The sequence below is a fragment of the Dermacentor variabilis genome, unplaced genomic scaffold (genome assembly GCF_050947875.1).
Source record: "Dermacentor variabilis isolate Ectoservices unplaced genomic scaffold, ASM5094787v1 scaffold_18, whole genome shotgun sequence".
NCBI classification, from domain to species: domain Eukaryota; kingdom Metazoa; phylum Arthropoda; class Arachnida; order Ixodida; family Ixodidae; genus Dermacentor; species Dermacentor variabilis.
In genome coordinates, this window is record NW_027460346.1 from 6226966 (window position 1) to 6244636 (window position 17671).

General features: G+C 43.2%; 1 protein-coding gene across 7 annotated transcripts in view; it reads left to right on the forward strand.

The window, feature by feature from the left end:
* LOC142568320 (uncharacterized) overlaps positions 1-17671 on the forward strand; it is a 258619-nt gene that overhangs the window by 50645 nt on the left and 190303 nt on the right. For all 7 annotated transcript variants that reach the window (XM_075678322.1, XM_075678326.1, XM_075678323.1 and 4 more), the window contains 4 exons: positions 11386-11659; positions 11839-12043; positions 12617-12712; positions 16021-16739. In XM_075678322.1, coding sequence (XP_075534437.1) covers positions 11386-11659; positions 11839-12043; positions 12617-12712; positions 16021-16739 — 1294 coding nt within the window. The remainder of the gene's footprint in view (positions 1-11385; positions 11660-11838; positions 12044-12616; positions 12713-16020; positions 16740-17671) is intronic.

Here is a 17671-nt window from a genome sequence, read left to right on the forward strand (position 1 = left end):
ATAAAATTTTTTAAGCTCCTGTAACATTCTGCCGTTAATGTATTGTCCTCAAACAAAGCCCAAATTGGCGACACAAACTTAAGGGGCTTTGCTCGTTCATATTTTGGCTGTGCTGTCCCTCCTGTTCTTGCAAATTTTGTGGATGGCCTACTTTGCGACAAAATGCCAAACGGAACATTCGAAAAGCAGGCTGTTTGTGCGATCACTGCCCATAAAACCATAGATGTACCGAGCTCGTCCAAGGCACGGAAGGGATTAAAGGGGTACTGACACAAAAATTTCGTAGTCTGCTTTCTTGCTTTATCATATAGTTGTTTACCCTGTAACTACAGTGTTGTGGCAAAAAAATAGCCAGTTAAGTCCTCTTTTAGGGTGAAGCATTTCAAGATGCCTGCCAAATGGGCTGTGGCTTCTTGGCATAAGGTTTGTTTACAAGTAATCTCTGCACGTCACAAAAATAATGGTAATGGCCACAAACTGCTGATGGGTGCTGGTCAGCCTGGTCTAGTGGTTGCTAGCCATACAATCACCGTATTTTGCCGTAAGCTGGATACATGCTGCATAAACCACTTCTTCCTCTTTCACGCTGTGCTTCTCTGCATTCCACGTGGGATAATAAGCTTGGTTCTCAGCTCTCACTTCTGTTAGAATGTGCAGCGCCCTTTGTCCTCTTCACCTTCTCTCCCCTATTTCTTGCCTGATATTGACAAGTCGATCAAAATGCGGCTTCGAATAGCGCAGCAATCCATGCATCAGTGATACCATGTGATCCCCCACCTACCAATTTTTGTGACATATAGAAGTTGCCTTTGTAGACAAACCCTAGGCCTAGAAATTTGGCATGCTTTTTTAATTCGGCTCATTAAAATATGTTAGAATTCCATACCTGCCAACTCTCCCGCTTTGTTCAGGAGACTCCTGAATTCCTCCCAATCCTCCCAATTGTATGAACAAGGCTTAATTTCTCCCAAAAACTGCCCCACCCCCAGTGAGAAAAGTTTTGTCAAGCAGCCCAGCTGCATCATAATTGACATTAGATACTTGGTGTCTCCTGACTCAAGTAAGGTATAAATCTAAGGCATTGGTGTGTAGGTAGTGTAGGCCTAACTCAGTTTGCTTCAGATCTAGACATGCATTAAGAACTCCGTGTGAGGCAAAGGTCTAATATGCATTGTATGATAGCTGGTTTCCTTAAGTTAGCTTTGGTGTTCTACAGCTGTGTTATGTGGTGAAGCATGCTGAGTGTAAGGGGGCCACTGTTTTGGCAAAGTATGTTTTACTTAATTGTATGTGCCGCATCTGATCAAAGTACGAGTGCTGAGACATCAAGTAACTACTAGCAGCCATTCAGAGCTTGTTTTGATGTTGTTGTGGCCTAGATGAAAAAAAAAAAAAAGTTCTTTTGTAGCCCCCCTCTTCTCCTTTTCCTTTTGGCGAATCTCCTGAATTTCGCGTCTCCAGGTTGGCAGGTATGCAATCCATGATTTGTGGCACATTCCAGGAATTGAAGTGTCACACCATGATTATGGAGTCTGCCTGTCTGACAGAGCAAGAAAAAGCCAGACAAATTCTTTGTTTTTTTTAGATGAAGCAGAACTGATAGAAGTGTTAAAAGTATCTTTTGTACCAAGTACAGAGCTTTTGTGAGCTTGAAAATTATGTAAACAAGGGATAGGCTTAATTGCTGCCACTATTTATAAGACAACTGTACTCAACCACTGATAATAAAAAGCGTAATTGCTTTGCCTACAATAAAAAAAAAAGCAGTATGTTCAATTTTACTGACTTTACTGTCGAAAGAGCTTACTGATTCTACCTCTTCTCACCACTATAGCAACACTATTTGTGGGTGTGGGAAACCCTCTCTGGGTAGCATTCTGACTTGAAGTAGGTAATACTTCTCAGCAGAGAATCTCTTAAGGTCATAGGCAAAACAGAGGCTTCTTAACTAAGGGACTTCATTTGTCACATGCAATTTTAAAATTGATTGTGGAAGAATTGTGCGCCCCCTTCAGTCACAATTTTTTCTTTGCCTCTCACAGCATCAAGGAAATGTTGCAAGGTTTCTAAAATATAGTCCAGCCATCTGCATAGGTTCAGTGTTTTTCTTTAATATAACTAAGCATTTCTGAAACTGTAGCCCATGAACTTTTTGTGGGTCTAAAGAGCTCAAGTGGGTCTGTGTGAACCACGAACGTTGCGCATATTTCAAGAGCAGGCAGGATGTCTGGTGAAACATACACAACAAGCACTGTAAGGCTGCTTTTACACACTAATCCATATCCACAAAATTTTATGATTTTGTTGCAAAATACCAGAGTTTTAGCTTTTCATTACAATTGTTGTATTTGCATTGATAATTTTACTATTTCATATTTGTGTCTATTGTAGGGTAAAACTTATTCCAGAAGAACACAAATGCATATGCTGACTGATTTTTCATAGACTGATCACCCACTCAGCAGTATCGCCAACTTATTAATGAAAGCGTGGAATGTTTGGTCAATAAACTTCATAAACATTTCTTTGCTTGTTATTAGTTACTTCTGTGAAGTTATTTATATGGACATTATTATTACTTCTGGGCTCTGAGAAGATAAGCTCATGGCAGCTTATTATCTTTAGAGGCTGGCATGACTGTTTGGCTTACATGTTTTATTCTGGGTCCTCGAGTTATATTGTGGTCTGCTTGTCGATTTTCTTCCTTGTAAACACACTTTGGAATGCAACATCCTAAATGAGCGAATTCATAATTATGTAATTTTTTCCTACTTTCCAAGGCTTCTTCAAAGCTTGGGATACTCACTGTGGTTGTATAGTGGCTATGGCATTGCAATGCTGTTATTGAGGTTGCTGATTCGATCCAAGCCACAGCAGCTGCATTTCGACGAGGGCAAAATGCAGAAACACTTTTCTTAGATTTAAGTGCATGTTAAATAACCCTAGGTGGTGACCTTCACTACTTCATGTCTCATGCATATCATGGTTTTGGCCTGTAAGACCCCAGAATTTAATTCATTTTTTTTTCAAAGCTCGGAAAAAGGGGCAGAGTTAGAGATGTGATCATGGTGGGTGGCGATCCGAGACTCAAGTTAGCGATGCCATACACGAAGTGGCCGAGGTGATATAACAGTGGTAGGCCAGCAGCAACGCTTTCTGTTTACAACCAACAGCAAGGCTGGTGCCAAAATGGCTTTTTCATGCCATCGTCACTTGCCAGTTGCGCTTCCCCAAGGACTAAGCCCAGCCGAACACCGCTTTCACCATATATGAATGCTATTCTATAAAAGCAACAAGTAGGCTTGTGTTGAGACGCGTGCAGGCCCAAGTGAACGTTCGTATTGAAAACATGATGGAAGAGTGGACAAAATGTGAGGTCCATTCAAATCGTCTGCACTTACTGAATGAGTTCATGAGGTGCCACACTTTGCTCTTAGTTTCACCAGTTCAACATGACGGCAGCTGCACGTCGCTATTCGTTCGTCGCCATTCGTTGCTCAGTGCAGGCTTCATCTGAAAGATAGTGCAGCGGTTGTGCAGGTGGTGCCTTGCCAATTCCGCATGAGCAAGAACTGGGACTGCACTCGTGGGGACTTGTTCAAGAAGTGCAAGGCGAATGGAATAGACCTGTGAACATGCAGTAGCAAACAACATGCAACAAACGACAAATGATGCTGTCCTCGCGTGATAGCAAGAAAAATAATAAAGCTATTAAATTGTTTGAAAATTTACGCACAACTTTTGCTGTGCAGATTATATGTTGTGAGAGTAAAAGAAAGTTTTCAGTATAACATCTTTATTCTTTTATGCTGAGAAACGTTGTGCTGTTATGTATAGCCCCCAGTTGAAGCCAAAATTGTCGATGCAAGCTTCCTGGGTTGCTCTCGCTCGTCTGTTGGCGGTGCTCTCCCTTCCGTTCTCACAAATTTTGTGTACCGCCTACTTTGTCATGTAGGAGCAAAAGTGAACTTTCGGGAAGCAACTGTTTGTAATATTGCAGCCCAACTAACTTTGATGGTAGGGATTTCAACGGCACCTGCTTGAGCCTAGTTAATTTTGAAGTGATAGCTTACTTTGTAGGGTGTCTACCAACCGGGAAAATCTGGAAAAACCGGGAATTCTCAAGGATTTTGAATAGTCTGGAAATACTCGGGGAAGCTCAGGAAATTTGTGCTTCTATCAGGGAAAATTAGCTGTAAATTTATTGAAATGGAACGAAAGTCACGCTAATGCTGGCTCGAGTAACAGAGAGGAATCGTAACGAATCGTCTTTGATGCCGTGTCCTTCTCTGGAGGAGTTGCCAGTGTACAGTCAGAACGATTTTCCGAACGGCGAATTTTTTGGGAAATGCCCGATAATTTGGACGGCTTCGAAGCACCACCACGTATGTGATAGTGTCATTGTATAAGAACGTATGAAATTTCGGTTGCAAGAACTCTTCACCGTCTGATTTTCCAGACTTCTTGCCGTGACCACATGCCCGGAACGGCATTAATCAAAGCTACCACTGCGATTATCTCGCGGCCTTGAACCGGCACTCTCCCATGCAGATCTGCTGGCAGCCGTAGCCACCACCGCTGCAACGCTAGGCCTAGCTACTTCGAAGTTCGCTACTGTTAGCAATGCGATGGTTGTTAGCTGTGGCACTGACTCAGCCTTTGTAAGCCTTGCCAATGCCTTCGAAGCTCGGAAAGCACGGCGCGTTGCATTATGCTGGTTTCTGAAAGTAAGGTTCGCCTCAATACAACAATGCTATGCGGGGAAACATATGCAAAGCATTGCGATGAAGCTTAACACGTGTGGGAAGGGACAATTGTCACGGGACCTACTATGTATTCCTTAATTATACACGCATGCACCCGCTGTCTCCTGTCACATTATGAGCACCGATATGCCTAATGAATGTACTGGTAGGCCTTCAGAGCTTTTTCGGACGTACCTGTGGCAATTTGAGCCCTTAAGGACAGTAAAATACATGCATTCATTTTTTTGGACTGCCCGATTTTTCCAAAGGTTTCGTGGCCCCTAGGGAGACTGAAAAATCGGACATTGACTGTACAACTAGCCAAGAGAATGTTTCAAATGGCCCATGGGGTGAACGTGCGGGGAAAGGAGGACAAGAACAGAAAGGAACGATGCATTGAGGAATAAACTGGAAAGGAAGTGTGCTGCTGCTTCTTTGAAAGAGCTTGAGCTCAAAGCACAGTGTTGGCTGACTCCGAGATGCACATGTCCCTCATTCAAGCCAAAATAAGCTCTCTTTAAAGCAGTGAAACGCAATGCTGAGGCATTGTGCACAGGCTGAGAATATGTCAGGACAGTTGAGGTTGACTTTCCAGGTGCTGAGAGAGCTTTCTCTCAGCACCTGGAAAGCTATATAGCTTTCATTGATTACGAGAAAGCGTTTGATTCTGTCGAAACCTCAGCAGTCATGGAGGCATTACGGAATCAGGGTGTAGACGAGCCGTATGTAAAAATACTGAAAGATATCTATAGCGGCTCCACAGCCACCGTAATCCTTCATAAAGAAAGCAACAAAATCCCAATAAAGAAAGGCGTCAGGCAGGGAGATACGATCTCTCCAATGCTATTCACAGCGTGTTTACAGGAGGTATTCAGAGACCTGGATTGGGAAGAATTGGGGATAAAAGTTAATGGAGAATACCTTAGTAACTTGTGATTCGCTGATGATATTGCCTTGCTTAGTAACTCAGGGGGGGGGGGGACCAATTGCAATGTATGTTCACTGACCTGGAGAGGCAAAGCAGAAGAGTGGGTCTAAAAATTAATCTGCAAAAAACTAAAGTAATGTTTAACAGCCTCGGAAGAGAACAGCAATTTACAATAGGTAGCGAGGCACTGGAAGTGGTAAGGGAATACATCTACTTAGGGCAGGTAATGATGGCAGATCCGGATCATGAGACGGAAATAATCAGAAGAATAAGAATGGGCTGGGGTTTGGCAGGCATTTTCAGATCATGAACAACAGGTTGCCATTATCCATTAAGAGAAAAGTGTATAATAGCTGCGTCTTCCCAGTACTAACCTACGGGGCAGAAACCTGGAGGCTTACAAAAAGGGTTCTACTCAAATTGAGGACGACGCAACGAGCTATGGAAAGAAGAATGATGGATGTAACATTGAGGAATAAGAAAAGAGCAGATTGGGTGAGGGAACAAACGCGAGTTAATGACATCTTAGTTGAAATCAAGAAAAAGAAATGGGGGGGGGGGGGGCATGGGCAGGCCATGTAATGAGGAGGAAAGATAACTGATCATCATTAAGGGTTACGGACTGGATTCCAAGGGAAGGGAAGTGTAGCGGGGGGCGGCAGAAAGTTAGGTGGGCGGATGAGATTAAGAAGTTTGTAGGGACAACATGGCCACAATTAGTACATGACCGGTGTAGTTGGAGAAGTATGGGAGAGGACTTTGCCCTTCAGTGAGCCTAACCAGGCTGATGATGATGATTCCAGGTGCTGAGAGAGAATCTCACTTGTGGCAAAGTTCAGGCCTCGTGCTATTGAGCTCGCTATCAGTTGTCAGAAATAGCTCGTATTCGAAAACGTTTGTTTCTGTATGCATCTACTTTTTATTTGTATTTGAAAATGTTTTATTCGATTTGCAATAGGTGTTACAATTTTTTTCGAAGATATCTTATTTGCTGTGTGTTTTACTAACCCATCCCTTCTGTTTTCTTTTTGAATAAGATAAACGCTACTCCTTACTGTTCAAATGTGCCCTTACATACATACCCTTTATGTAATACACCGAAAGAGGTCTTTAAGGAAATAAAATGAAAAAAAACTGGATTAAGTAACTTTTTAACCTGCTTACTAGAGAGAGTGACAGAATCAGGCAACATGATGTCGGCCAATCTTGACATGGAACAAAGTTCTGTGTCACTCAGGAAATTTTGCAAAGGCACTCAGGGAAAACCTGGAAAACTCGGGAAATTTGGAAATGCCAATTTGGTAGACACCCTGTCTTTGGTTCTTTGGCTCTTTCGCTTGTTTTCATGGTTGTAGTGTTTGGCCTCTATTGCCACACATCTCATGCAGGCACTCTGCTGTTGCCGTCCTGTCTGCCGTCATGATCACATTGTGATCGCTGTGTTGTCACCATACTGTCTTTGTCATGCTGTCGTCGTTTCATGGCCTTTGTGCCATCGTTGTGCCCCTGCCTTCACATTCATGCTGTAGTCATTCCGTTGTCATCATGCTGTAGTCGTTTCGTTGTCTTCATGCCATCTTCATCGTGCTGCTATTGTCACACTGTCATTACATTGTCACAACTGACGTCGTCGTTGTGCTGTCATCTCCATTGTCGTCACACCATCGTTGTTGGACCATCCCGCCACCATTGTTGTGCGGTCACTTCGTTGCCGTCATGTCGTCTTTGTCATGTTGCTGCTGTTACGCTATTGTTATGCCATAGTCGTTTGTCATCTTGACATTGTCATTACACACACGCTCACATCACGCACAGCCGGACATCTCGGCAGGGTTACACCAGGAAGCTATCAGTTAGACAGTCATCCCTCAATAGTTTTGGCAGATTTTTTAAATCAGTAAGATGAACTACATTGTACTATGTTAAAAGAGCCAAGCACAAAGCTTTGCAAGTTTTGAGAATTTTTCTGTGCCAGAATGGTCCAAATATGATGAAATACTTTGAAATCCCTGACATCTCACTGACGCCTCAGCGCTAGGATTTCGAAGCAAAATTCAAGGAATAGAAGTTTGCCCATCATTTTCTCTTCTATTAATCAACCTTTTGCCAAGAAATTGACCAAATTAGTGTTAAAAGAATTCCCATCAGTTTAAACTGATTTGTTGCTTCTCTTAAGTGTGCCTTGACATAATTTTTTTTATGGCTTGAAAATCACCATGGTGCGATCGTCGTAGTGGTGCATGCAGCACCAGTGATGTGTTGCATTTCTTTCAAGCTGAGGTATAATGCTGCAAGAGCTGTGGCACTTGCCTAATCGTGCAGTGGCTTGTGGCGTCTGTTTCAGTGTCGAATACCCAATTTCCTAAAATCTTGTTCCCCATTCCAGGATGTAAATTCCAGGATGGCACGCAAAACAAATTTGCGTGCCATCCTCGTTGCATTCAAATGTTAGCTGTTGATAGTCAAACTGATGTTACGATGAAGTCTTTTAGAAAGTTTGGCGTCACAAAAAGGCTCATTGGAACTCATTTGGCCATATCGATAGCAGCACCTTGACTAGAAATGTGAAGGACTCCGTGTCAAGTGTCAGCTTTAGTTAGTGGCTATGATGGAGTGGTTGGTTATGCCCTGTTTAGGAACATGACTGCAAATGAGCAGTAATTTGACAATTTTTTTAAGCAACTTGAAATTGTTTGATTTTAATACAGTAATTCTTTCTCGGTCCTTGTAATGTACTTTTATTTAATTAGAATATAAGCCAACACTCACACTTTTATTAATATAGGCAAGAAAAAAAGGTGCTCAAACTAAAAAAAAATAATAATTTGCCAGCAATTCGTAAGATCATTCAAGAAAAAGTGTATTCCAAACTATAGCTTCGTTCTGTACTATCAGGTACAGATTATTCGAATGGCTTGCATGATGTCCCACATGTGATGTGCCATTCATTTGAGTCATGTCATTAGTGTATCTCTGTGCTTAATGTAAGTCATTGGACTGTTTCCAAAGTTTCCAAAGTTTTTAGAAAGCATTATTGTTGTAGGAAGCATAAAGGTAAATACAATCTGTTCTTTTTTTTACAAATTATTTCTTCCTTTTTAGTTAATGACATCCCTTAGTTATGATGACTCAACCAAACATAATTCTTTAAAGTTTTCAGTTTTTTGTTCGCTCCCTGATTGTTGGTCCCAATACATCAGTGTAGTATTCATGTCCTTGGTACCTCAGTTTGATTTCCCATTCCGTACTTTGTCCATCTGTGCTCTGACTGCTTTCATTATCATTGCTAGTCACGCAGTCTCTTCTTTTAGTTTTTAACCAGGCCCTTTCATCTTTTTTTGAATACTCTCTGCATTTCTGGTACAGCATGTTGCGGTTGTAGTAAATGTGCATGTGCCAGTTCATGCTTTCTGTGTTCCATGATTTAACAGACGCTTCAGTAATAGCACATCTGGCAGATTTCAATTAACTGTTCAAATACTTGCCGTTACTTACACTTACCTCCTTTGCATTCCCTGCCATATTTGACAGATGTAGTCATATTGGATTGTCTAACACTGTAGCTGATCAACTGTCTTCTTTGGGTTAGCTCAAAATTGAATGTGTAGCCATTGTTCACGGCATTTTGATAATTTTCGTTGTGTAAAACTTCCCTTGTTTTTCTTTTACCTTTGATGGATTATATGAGGTGTCCCAGCTAACTTGGACCAAGATTTAAAAATACCAAAGAGCTCTAGAGAAATCATACTGACTGTATAGTAGCCGTAGTCATATGTACTTCCGGCCAGTATTTTCATCACGAAGTATTACTTAATTACTTTTAATTAGTGAACTTTTAAATTATTGCTTGAATCGCAAGCATATAAATTACAAAGTTGTAGGGCACCTCAATTAACCTCCGAATAAAGCATTTGTTTAGTGCTCAGCTTTGAAAAAACCAAAGTACGCGTAACATCTAAAATACGAAATGGATACGCGCTCGTGCGCCTCTACTCAAGCACTCCCAAGTGAATAGCCATGGATACACAGCTTTACTAGCGGTGGCAGCTCGATAAAGGGCTTCACGCTATGTGATGGTCGCGGCATCAAGAGAACACGCCGCTGACGCATTGATAAGTGTAACAGAGCCTTGTATGATGCGGCGATAAGAGAATGCAGCCGTATATCTTTCAATGGTTGCTTGTAGGCGCTTGAGTAGCGACGTGCGAGTGTGCCATCTATTTCGTATTTCACCTATTTCGTGGGCTTTTGTTTTTTCTTGGAAAAAAACAACCAGGACCACTTCAGCACGAAATAAATGCTTGACTCAGAGGTTATTTAAGGTGCCTTACAACTTTTTAATTGATATGTTTGCGATTCAAGCAATAATTAAAAAGCTCACTAATTAAAAGTAATTAAGTAATACCTCGTAATGAAAAAAATACTGGCCGTAAGTACATACGACGACGGCTACTGTGTAGTCGGTACAATTTCTCTGGAGCTCTTGGGTATTTTTAAAATGTTGGTCCAAGTTAGCTGGGACCTTGTATATAAATATACAGGGTGTTTTAACTAACACTTTCAAAAATCTTAAAAATTTGCCTGTGGCAGATATCACCATTCTAGTTCATGAACTGGTCTACTCGAACACGGTAATCACACGGTAATTCGCTTTAAAAGCGAATTAGCAATGTTTGTTAATTAGTCGATTTTGCATCTCAATTTTTTTTTCAGGTAGTGTCCGCCGCTCCGAGTAGACCAGCTCATGAACTAGAATTGAGCTATCTATAGATAGCACAGGGGGCAACCTTTAAAAAATTTTGAAAGTGTTTGCTGAAACACTCTGTATATAATTTCTTGTGCTTTTTCCACCTGTCACATGTATATCGTTTAGCTTGCTCCGCACCACTACACATTTTTATTGTGTAATATTAACTGCTTTTTTAGCAGTTTCTGAATATTGGGTACTCTGAGTTAACATTGAAGTGTTAAGAATGCACTATGCTGCAAATACATTTCACACTTTGATTTGAATTCTGGCACCAGTTGCCAGATAAGCAAGTTGCTTTGTACTGAACTTTGGGGCATGCTCTGGTTTCAGCGTAATGTGTATCTTTCATACCACGAATCAACTGTGGTAAATAAGAGCCAACTGGTGCGAACATTTCGACAAAGGGACTTGCCTTTATTAGAGCCCTGAGGTCAGGGTCCTGAGGAACATGAGTCCACTTGTTAAAAAGTTGGCTCCAGTTGGCTCTTTTTCAGCCACTCGTTGATAATTTCAACTAATCTTCCTGTGAACCTCTGCCCTGTTCAAGTCATTCAAAAATCTGTTGGTCTTACTAGCAGTTCACCTTAACGGAAGTGCAGTGCCGTTATGGGAATCTAAACGAAGGGCCTTGAACTGTTCAGTTCATCAAGGAATTCATCGTAGCAGTGTGCGTCTTGAAAAATGTCCACCATATTAGCATGTCCTGCAAGTAACCCGTTGTCTAGCTAGGTAGCTAGTCCCTTAAGTAAAACTTTATTAAACATTACAACTGTGGTTACTCTCTCAAAGCATAGATAATTTTTATGCCTTATGCCACTCTTGAAGCTACCTCATGATGACTTATAGAAGTACACAGCCACTGTGCTTAACCCAATCACGGCAGACTGCCCGATTTTATCGGGCACTCTGCTTAGTTTGCTTCGTTTCTGTGCTGGCCCTGATGTTGCCCTGCTCTGTATCAGCTTTGATGCAGCAGAATGCAGCCCAGTTGCACATTCCGCCTGACAACTTGGAACTGCTACCACCAGATGAGGTTGCACGACATGCCTCGCTGCGTCACCACCACCTCCACCACAGGCAAGGTGTGGCACCACTGTCACCAACTACAGTGGGCTCTGTCGGCACGGGCCTGACGCTGCTTGATGCACCTGACATGCAACCTCTTGTGACCCTGGCACCAGCAGCGCCACCTATTCCGCACGATCGGCCGGCTTCACGTGCGAGCTCCCTCTCTGGGTAAGTTGTGGGAGAAATGTTACGTCACATAGATGCAGGTACAGCGGGACCTGTGGGGATGTTTAGAGAGCAGGAGATGTTTTCTGGTTGACCAGCAAATAAAGGTAGCGATTAGTGTAGCATTGGTCGGGTATTTCATCTTGCTAACTCAATGCTTATCACATTATCTCCCTATTTAGAGCACAGTCGAATGAGATGGTGGAGCAGTCTTCCAGTTCTTTGACCAGTGCTTCAGCTCCCACTGCCACTGAAGAAGTGGCACCACCAGATGGCCACTGTCAAGCTCACATCCCAAGGATGGTGGCACCTCCTTTGATGCGTCAAAGCCCCCTGGGTAGGGAAGAGGGAACTGGGAGAGGTACCATTGCTCCACCTCCACTGAGGGTGAGAGTCACCATGCCTCCTTTTTTTCTTTGAGAATCGAGATCAAATTTATTAAAGTAAAGGTGTGTTACAATCTAATGATATAAAGGAAGTAGTCCTGAAATTAAGGCTGTAATGGGACCTTCTGTACAAAGTACTATATGTAAGATTGTTAAGTGCAGTTGCGACTAGTAATATAAAAAAATATGTAAAAAAAGTAAGTAAATGTGCTAATAATTGAATAGTTGTGGAAGCTACCTGCAGCATGATAGTTCGAAATCTGTCACCATATATAAGTAAAACCCAAGCCTCACTGGAAGTGTGTGCATTCCATGGAGCATAGAGAGAACTTCTGCAGTGTCACTGTTTATAATGTAGGCGATTGGTTAATGAAACAAGTTCACAGCTTTGGTATGTAATAAAATAGGCTTGGGAATAGCGCTCCAAGAGAGTGTGAGACAATGAGACAGCATGTCCACACTGGCCTATGACATGAGGCAAGCGGATGTGGCTGTGTGTGCTGAGCCAACTACACCTTATTGTCCTCTGTTCATCTGAAAGGGGGCGTTTTGCTGTGGGATGTCATGCTTGCAGGTGGCAACAACGCTTGCACCAAGCCCCCTGCTTGTCGACTCAACACTACCGGAGAGAACCGAACCTTCAGGAAGCACTGATGGAGACCATCCTCAGGTAATGTTGCCAGGAAAAGGTCTTTATCTATTGTAGCTAGGTGATGCCTGCGGGATTGCTGGTCGCATGCTCAACAAAATGAAGCTTGCGGCAAGCACTCTTCTCGGCAAACACTCGCATGGCAGATTCCTCATTGGCGTTAGTATTTTCCGTGCACGCGCGCAGTAGTGCTGCAGAAGTCCCGAGGCGCCTTTTTCATTGCTGGGTGCCGGAGCTTGGAATACTTTTCGTTTGCAATAGAGTTACGTTATCGCGCCCCTGTTCTCATCGCGACAATTGCATTCATGAGGCTGACGTAACGCGCAGCGTCTGCCACTGTCGAGCCTGAATTGCCCGTGCTGTCGCTCTCCGTGTCGTCCTCATCACTGTCGCTAGTCGACACTTCGGCAACAACAGAGGCAACGATGGCGTAAAGTCGAACCTCGTAGACAACATCTCTTCGCGGTCGCAGCAGCGCTGCCGAGCAACTTCTTCGCATTCCAAATACCACACACCGTAGTCTACAGCAGATCCCTGTCGCGTGCCAGCGCCGGCTTCTTCGTGTCACATTCGATGGCATGGACGATGTCTAAATTTTCTTCTATGCTGAGCACGTGGAGTCTTTTTTATCCGAGCTTCGGCATGACGCGAGTCCTCGCTAGCACGACGCCACAACGCTCTCTGGCACAGCGTTGAAATGATGTTGATGTTGATGTGGCTTAACGCGCAAATGCACAGGGTGCTTGGAGGCAGTTGTTCCGATCTCTGAGGCATGTTCTGCCGGGCCGCCTGATGGAGACGACGCACCGCCGTGTTTGCGCGACGAAAAGTGGAAACGCTACGTTTTAACCGATGCGTACGCAATAAGCTGGTACGGTTTATGCGGATACAAAACACTATGTTCAATGGCCGCTGAGTCGGGGATTTGACTTTACTACTTTTAAAACGAAACTACTGTTTAAGTGGGTACGGTTTAACGAGGTTTTACTGTAATATATTATTTGCCTTTACTTATTTGCTGGTGTGGAATGGAGTGAAGCAGTAGACAAGAGGTAAACACATGGGACACCTCTGACATAACAAAAGGATGTTGCAGATGCGTCTAATTCATATTAACTTGCGTTCATGGATTAGGTATCATCAATAGAAGTCATACTCAACAAGCTAGGCAGTGCAGCAGACTGCACTTTGCCAGAACAATGTTTTACGAAACATTGCGGTATTGTTGCAGCACTGTCATGCATCCATTGAACAAATTGCGACTGCAGATGCCCATGAAACGCTTAGCCTGTGCTCGTAGACATTACTCGTAGCATTGTGGTATTCAACGCTGAAACAGCCATGCAATGATGCACTGTTCCCCACTTGGACAATAATTCTTCATTGATATTCACTGCACAATATTGGAAGAAGAAAAACATCTGAAATATGAAACGGCCTGTGCTGCTCACAGAATCACTTGCAACCCACTGCAGTGGCGTAGTGGCTTTGGCATTGTGCATCCAAGGCCAAGGGTGCAGGATCAAATCCCAGCCATAATGGCTGCATTTCGATCGAGACAAAATGCAAAAACGTCCGTGTATCGTGCATTGGGTGCACATTAAAGAGCTCTAGGTGTCCAAATGAATGTGGTGTTCCCCCCTATGGCGCGCCTCTTAGTTATACCGTGGTATTGGCACATAAAACACAAAAATTAAATGAAAAGAAAGTTCGAACTCCTGCACTATATCATGAGGCAGACCTGACACCACATGACAGGAAAGGCCGATGAGAGACTGCTATTTCAATCTGCTTGACGTTGAAGTTTTTTTGTGATTTTGCTTTTTTTTTTAGAGAAAGTGGCGTGGGAAATTTAAAGTAAGAAAAATTATCTCTTGTAAGATGTAAAAATAGCTACTCTTGTTACAAGAGGTATCACACCGTAGTGTTCATTTATTTATGCTTCTGACCTGTCTTCCTGCGAAAATGTCGTGTTAGGCAACATAATGTCCATTTGCAGTGAAGTTATTTTGATGCAGCCTCACAAGATGGGCTGTGACTGATTTTTGCTTTCATCCTGCCCATTTTGTTTCTTATATGTATTTGATTTGCACTCTTGTGTGCGACTTTATTAGGTCAAAATTTTATTTTTGTATTGAAAGGAATCTGCAATTGCCAGAGGAAAGATGTATAGTATTGAAAGTACAATATACTTAATATGTCGAAGTATGCAGCACTAATATACTGTATTTGTTTGCATAATGATAGTACTCGCGTAACGATCGCACCCCTGCAAAATTCGATTTTTTTTCTTTCCCGTGTAATGATCGCACCCTGAACTTGCCGCAGTGGTATGTTGTGTGCTAAGTCTAGCTAATGATGATCGCGCTTGATATCTCTTGAATGCTGTCGAATGCTACGCGAAAGACTGTTCGAGACATACGAAGCGGTCTGCACGCACCAAAAATTCTTAAGCAGGGGCCCCATTTCATTCCTTTCATCACTTTTCGCACTTCCATGAAAAAAAGAAAGGTACAATGAAACTTGCCTTGGCTTTATTATTTGTAGGCTTTATAATGGTTGGGGTCAACAACAACAAAAAGGCACCTTTCGATTCTTCTCGTCTACACTCGTGCGCACGCAACAAATCGCGAGCGGCAATGATAGTGGCTATGTTTAAACTGATACATTAGAAGTGTACCTTATTCATATGCCGACGCTTTTAACACAGCTAAGATATTCGCCCACCCTTAGCGGAAACTTGCCGTATTAAAACAGTAGTGAAGACAAATGCCGCAGTTTCCGCAGCATGCCCGCCATGTGTATCTATGTCATGGGCAGCTAAGCATGCCCATCTCGGTTTCTGTCCCTTCAAAGTGGACATGGCTACGTTATTGCCACAAACTTGCCGATATTAACAATATTATTCATTACTGATAAAGAAGAAACTGTTTCAATGCACGTAATGTACTCACGAGAAGAAAAAAATTGTATTCGGCGCGTTCGGCTTGCTCCGCTGGCCGCCATGTTTTTTTTTGGTGTCCCGCACTGTTACAGCAGCAGCCACCTGTTTGTTGACCTGTTGTCATCCCACAGCAAATGCTGGGTGAAAAATGTTTCTTTGGTTTTAGTGGAAAATTTAACTTGCATAATGATCGCACCCCTGAATTTGCGTCAATTTTTTTTACAAAAAAGTACGATCATTATGTGAGTAAATACGGTATCAAGCCACTGTAGGAAGCTTCTGTGTCAGGGGCATATGTTATGTGCTTGTCCGCTTGTCTTGGAACATGGTCTGTGCAGGAAAGTGTCTTTTGCTTTTCTGCAAAGAAAGTGATTTTTCTTTGCAGCCGGTTGTCACAGCAACGCGTGCTGTGGAAGTGAAGGAAAGCTTGGCGGGGCTGCGACCTAATGCGACATCCACACCAACTGGTCATCTCTCCCCTCACCATGACACTATCAATGTTAGTGCTGTTCTGGCACACCCTAAACATGACGCAAAGGAACCTGGCGACAAGGGCAGCGAATCACGTGTACGGCAAGAGGAACCACGGAAAGAAAAGCAAGATGATAGGGATTTTAGGGAATCAAGGGACTACAGGGATTCTCGGGACTCGAGGCCAGCAAGGAACTGGGGCAGTGATGCTGATAGCCCAGATTGGAAGGGAAGTCGAGACGACTTTGAACGTGATAACAGGCGAGGTGGCAGAGCAGATTTCAGGGATGACCAGGACCGGAAAAGGGACCGTTACTATGATCGGGCAGATGATCGACGAGATGCTTCGAAAGAAGACCGGGATGAGTTCAGGAAAGGAGGCGGTAGAAGTGGTGTTGGGGAGGATCGGAAAAGGAGAGACGACTACCATGATGACAGAAGGGGCGACAAAAAGGATGACCAGTATGAAGACCGGAGAGGAGATAGGCGTGAGGAGCTTAGGGACGACTATCGCAAATCAGACCGGAGAGTTGACCGCTACCACGATCGGCGGGACCAGTGGAGGGGGCAGGAAAGTGACGATGAGTGGAAGGACCGGCGGTCAGACCGCAGGAGCGACCGTTACAGCACCAGGTGAGAATTTTTTACAAATCTGCTTGGAGAAGCAGTTTTATATACAGTCAAGTGAAGGTACAGTTGAGCTCAGATGTATTGAACCCGGGTACACCAAATTATTGTCTATATTGAGTGTACTAATTATCTCCTTAAAGATCCTGTGTAAAAGTAGGGAAAGTTGTACTACTCCTGTATCGCTGTGTCCCTGCAAGTGCACTTCTAACAGGAGTGCAATCACTTTTCACACCATTAAATATTTAATGCCAACGAATTCAAAATGCAGTGTTCTGGCATATGCTTTCAAACAAAACATTGGCTCTGAAGGGCAGTACATGCTGGGGAGACAAAATGAGCAGGGTGTGTGTCTGTCTTACTCGCACATGGATGGCTCGTGCAGACTGCATCTGCTTTGCAAAGGCAAAGGCTGTGCTTCTTCAATAATGCAAATAGCTTCCCAGTCCAATACGTGTTCCACAACAAAGCATGGATGACATCCGATCTTTTGACTAAGTAGCTCCAGGCATGGGGATGCTGATTGAACTGGGCATGTCTGTGCCACTGGGTTTTGTCTTGTAGAAACAGTATTTTGTGAATGGCATTTTAGGTTTTCATGACAGAACTGCCGGTTCCATGGCAGGACTTGACACAACTGCCTGGTTGAATAGTTGATGATTATGAAAATTGGCCAGACTGGCCTTAATCAGTGTATAGTATAATGAACATGCAGCTGGGCACGTTCATGTACAATTGGCAGTATAAGTGCGCTGATGGCAGCAAGGCACACATCCATACAGGCTGGTTGCTTCTGCACTGCATTCATTTCTAGGTACCTTATCCTCAAGAAAAACACGCACGAAGCACTTTGATGCGCATGAGGCACACCGCAATAGGCTTTTAGAGTTAGCGTTGCGGTCAGTATATGTGCGAGTGACTTTCGTATTAGTATCAGT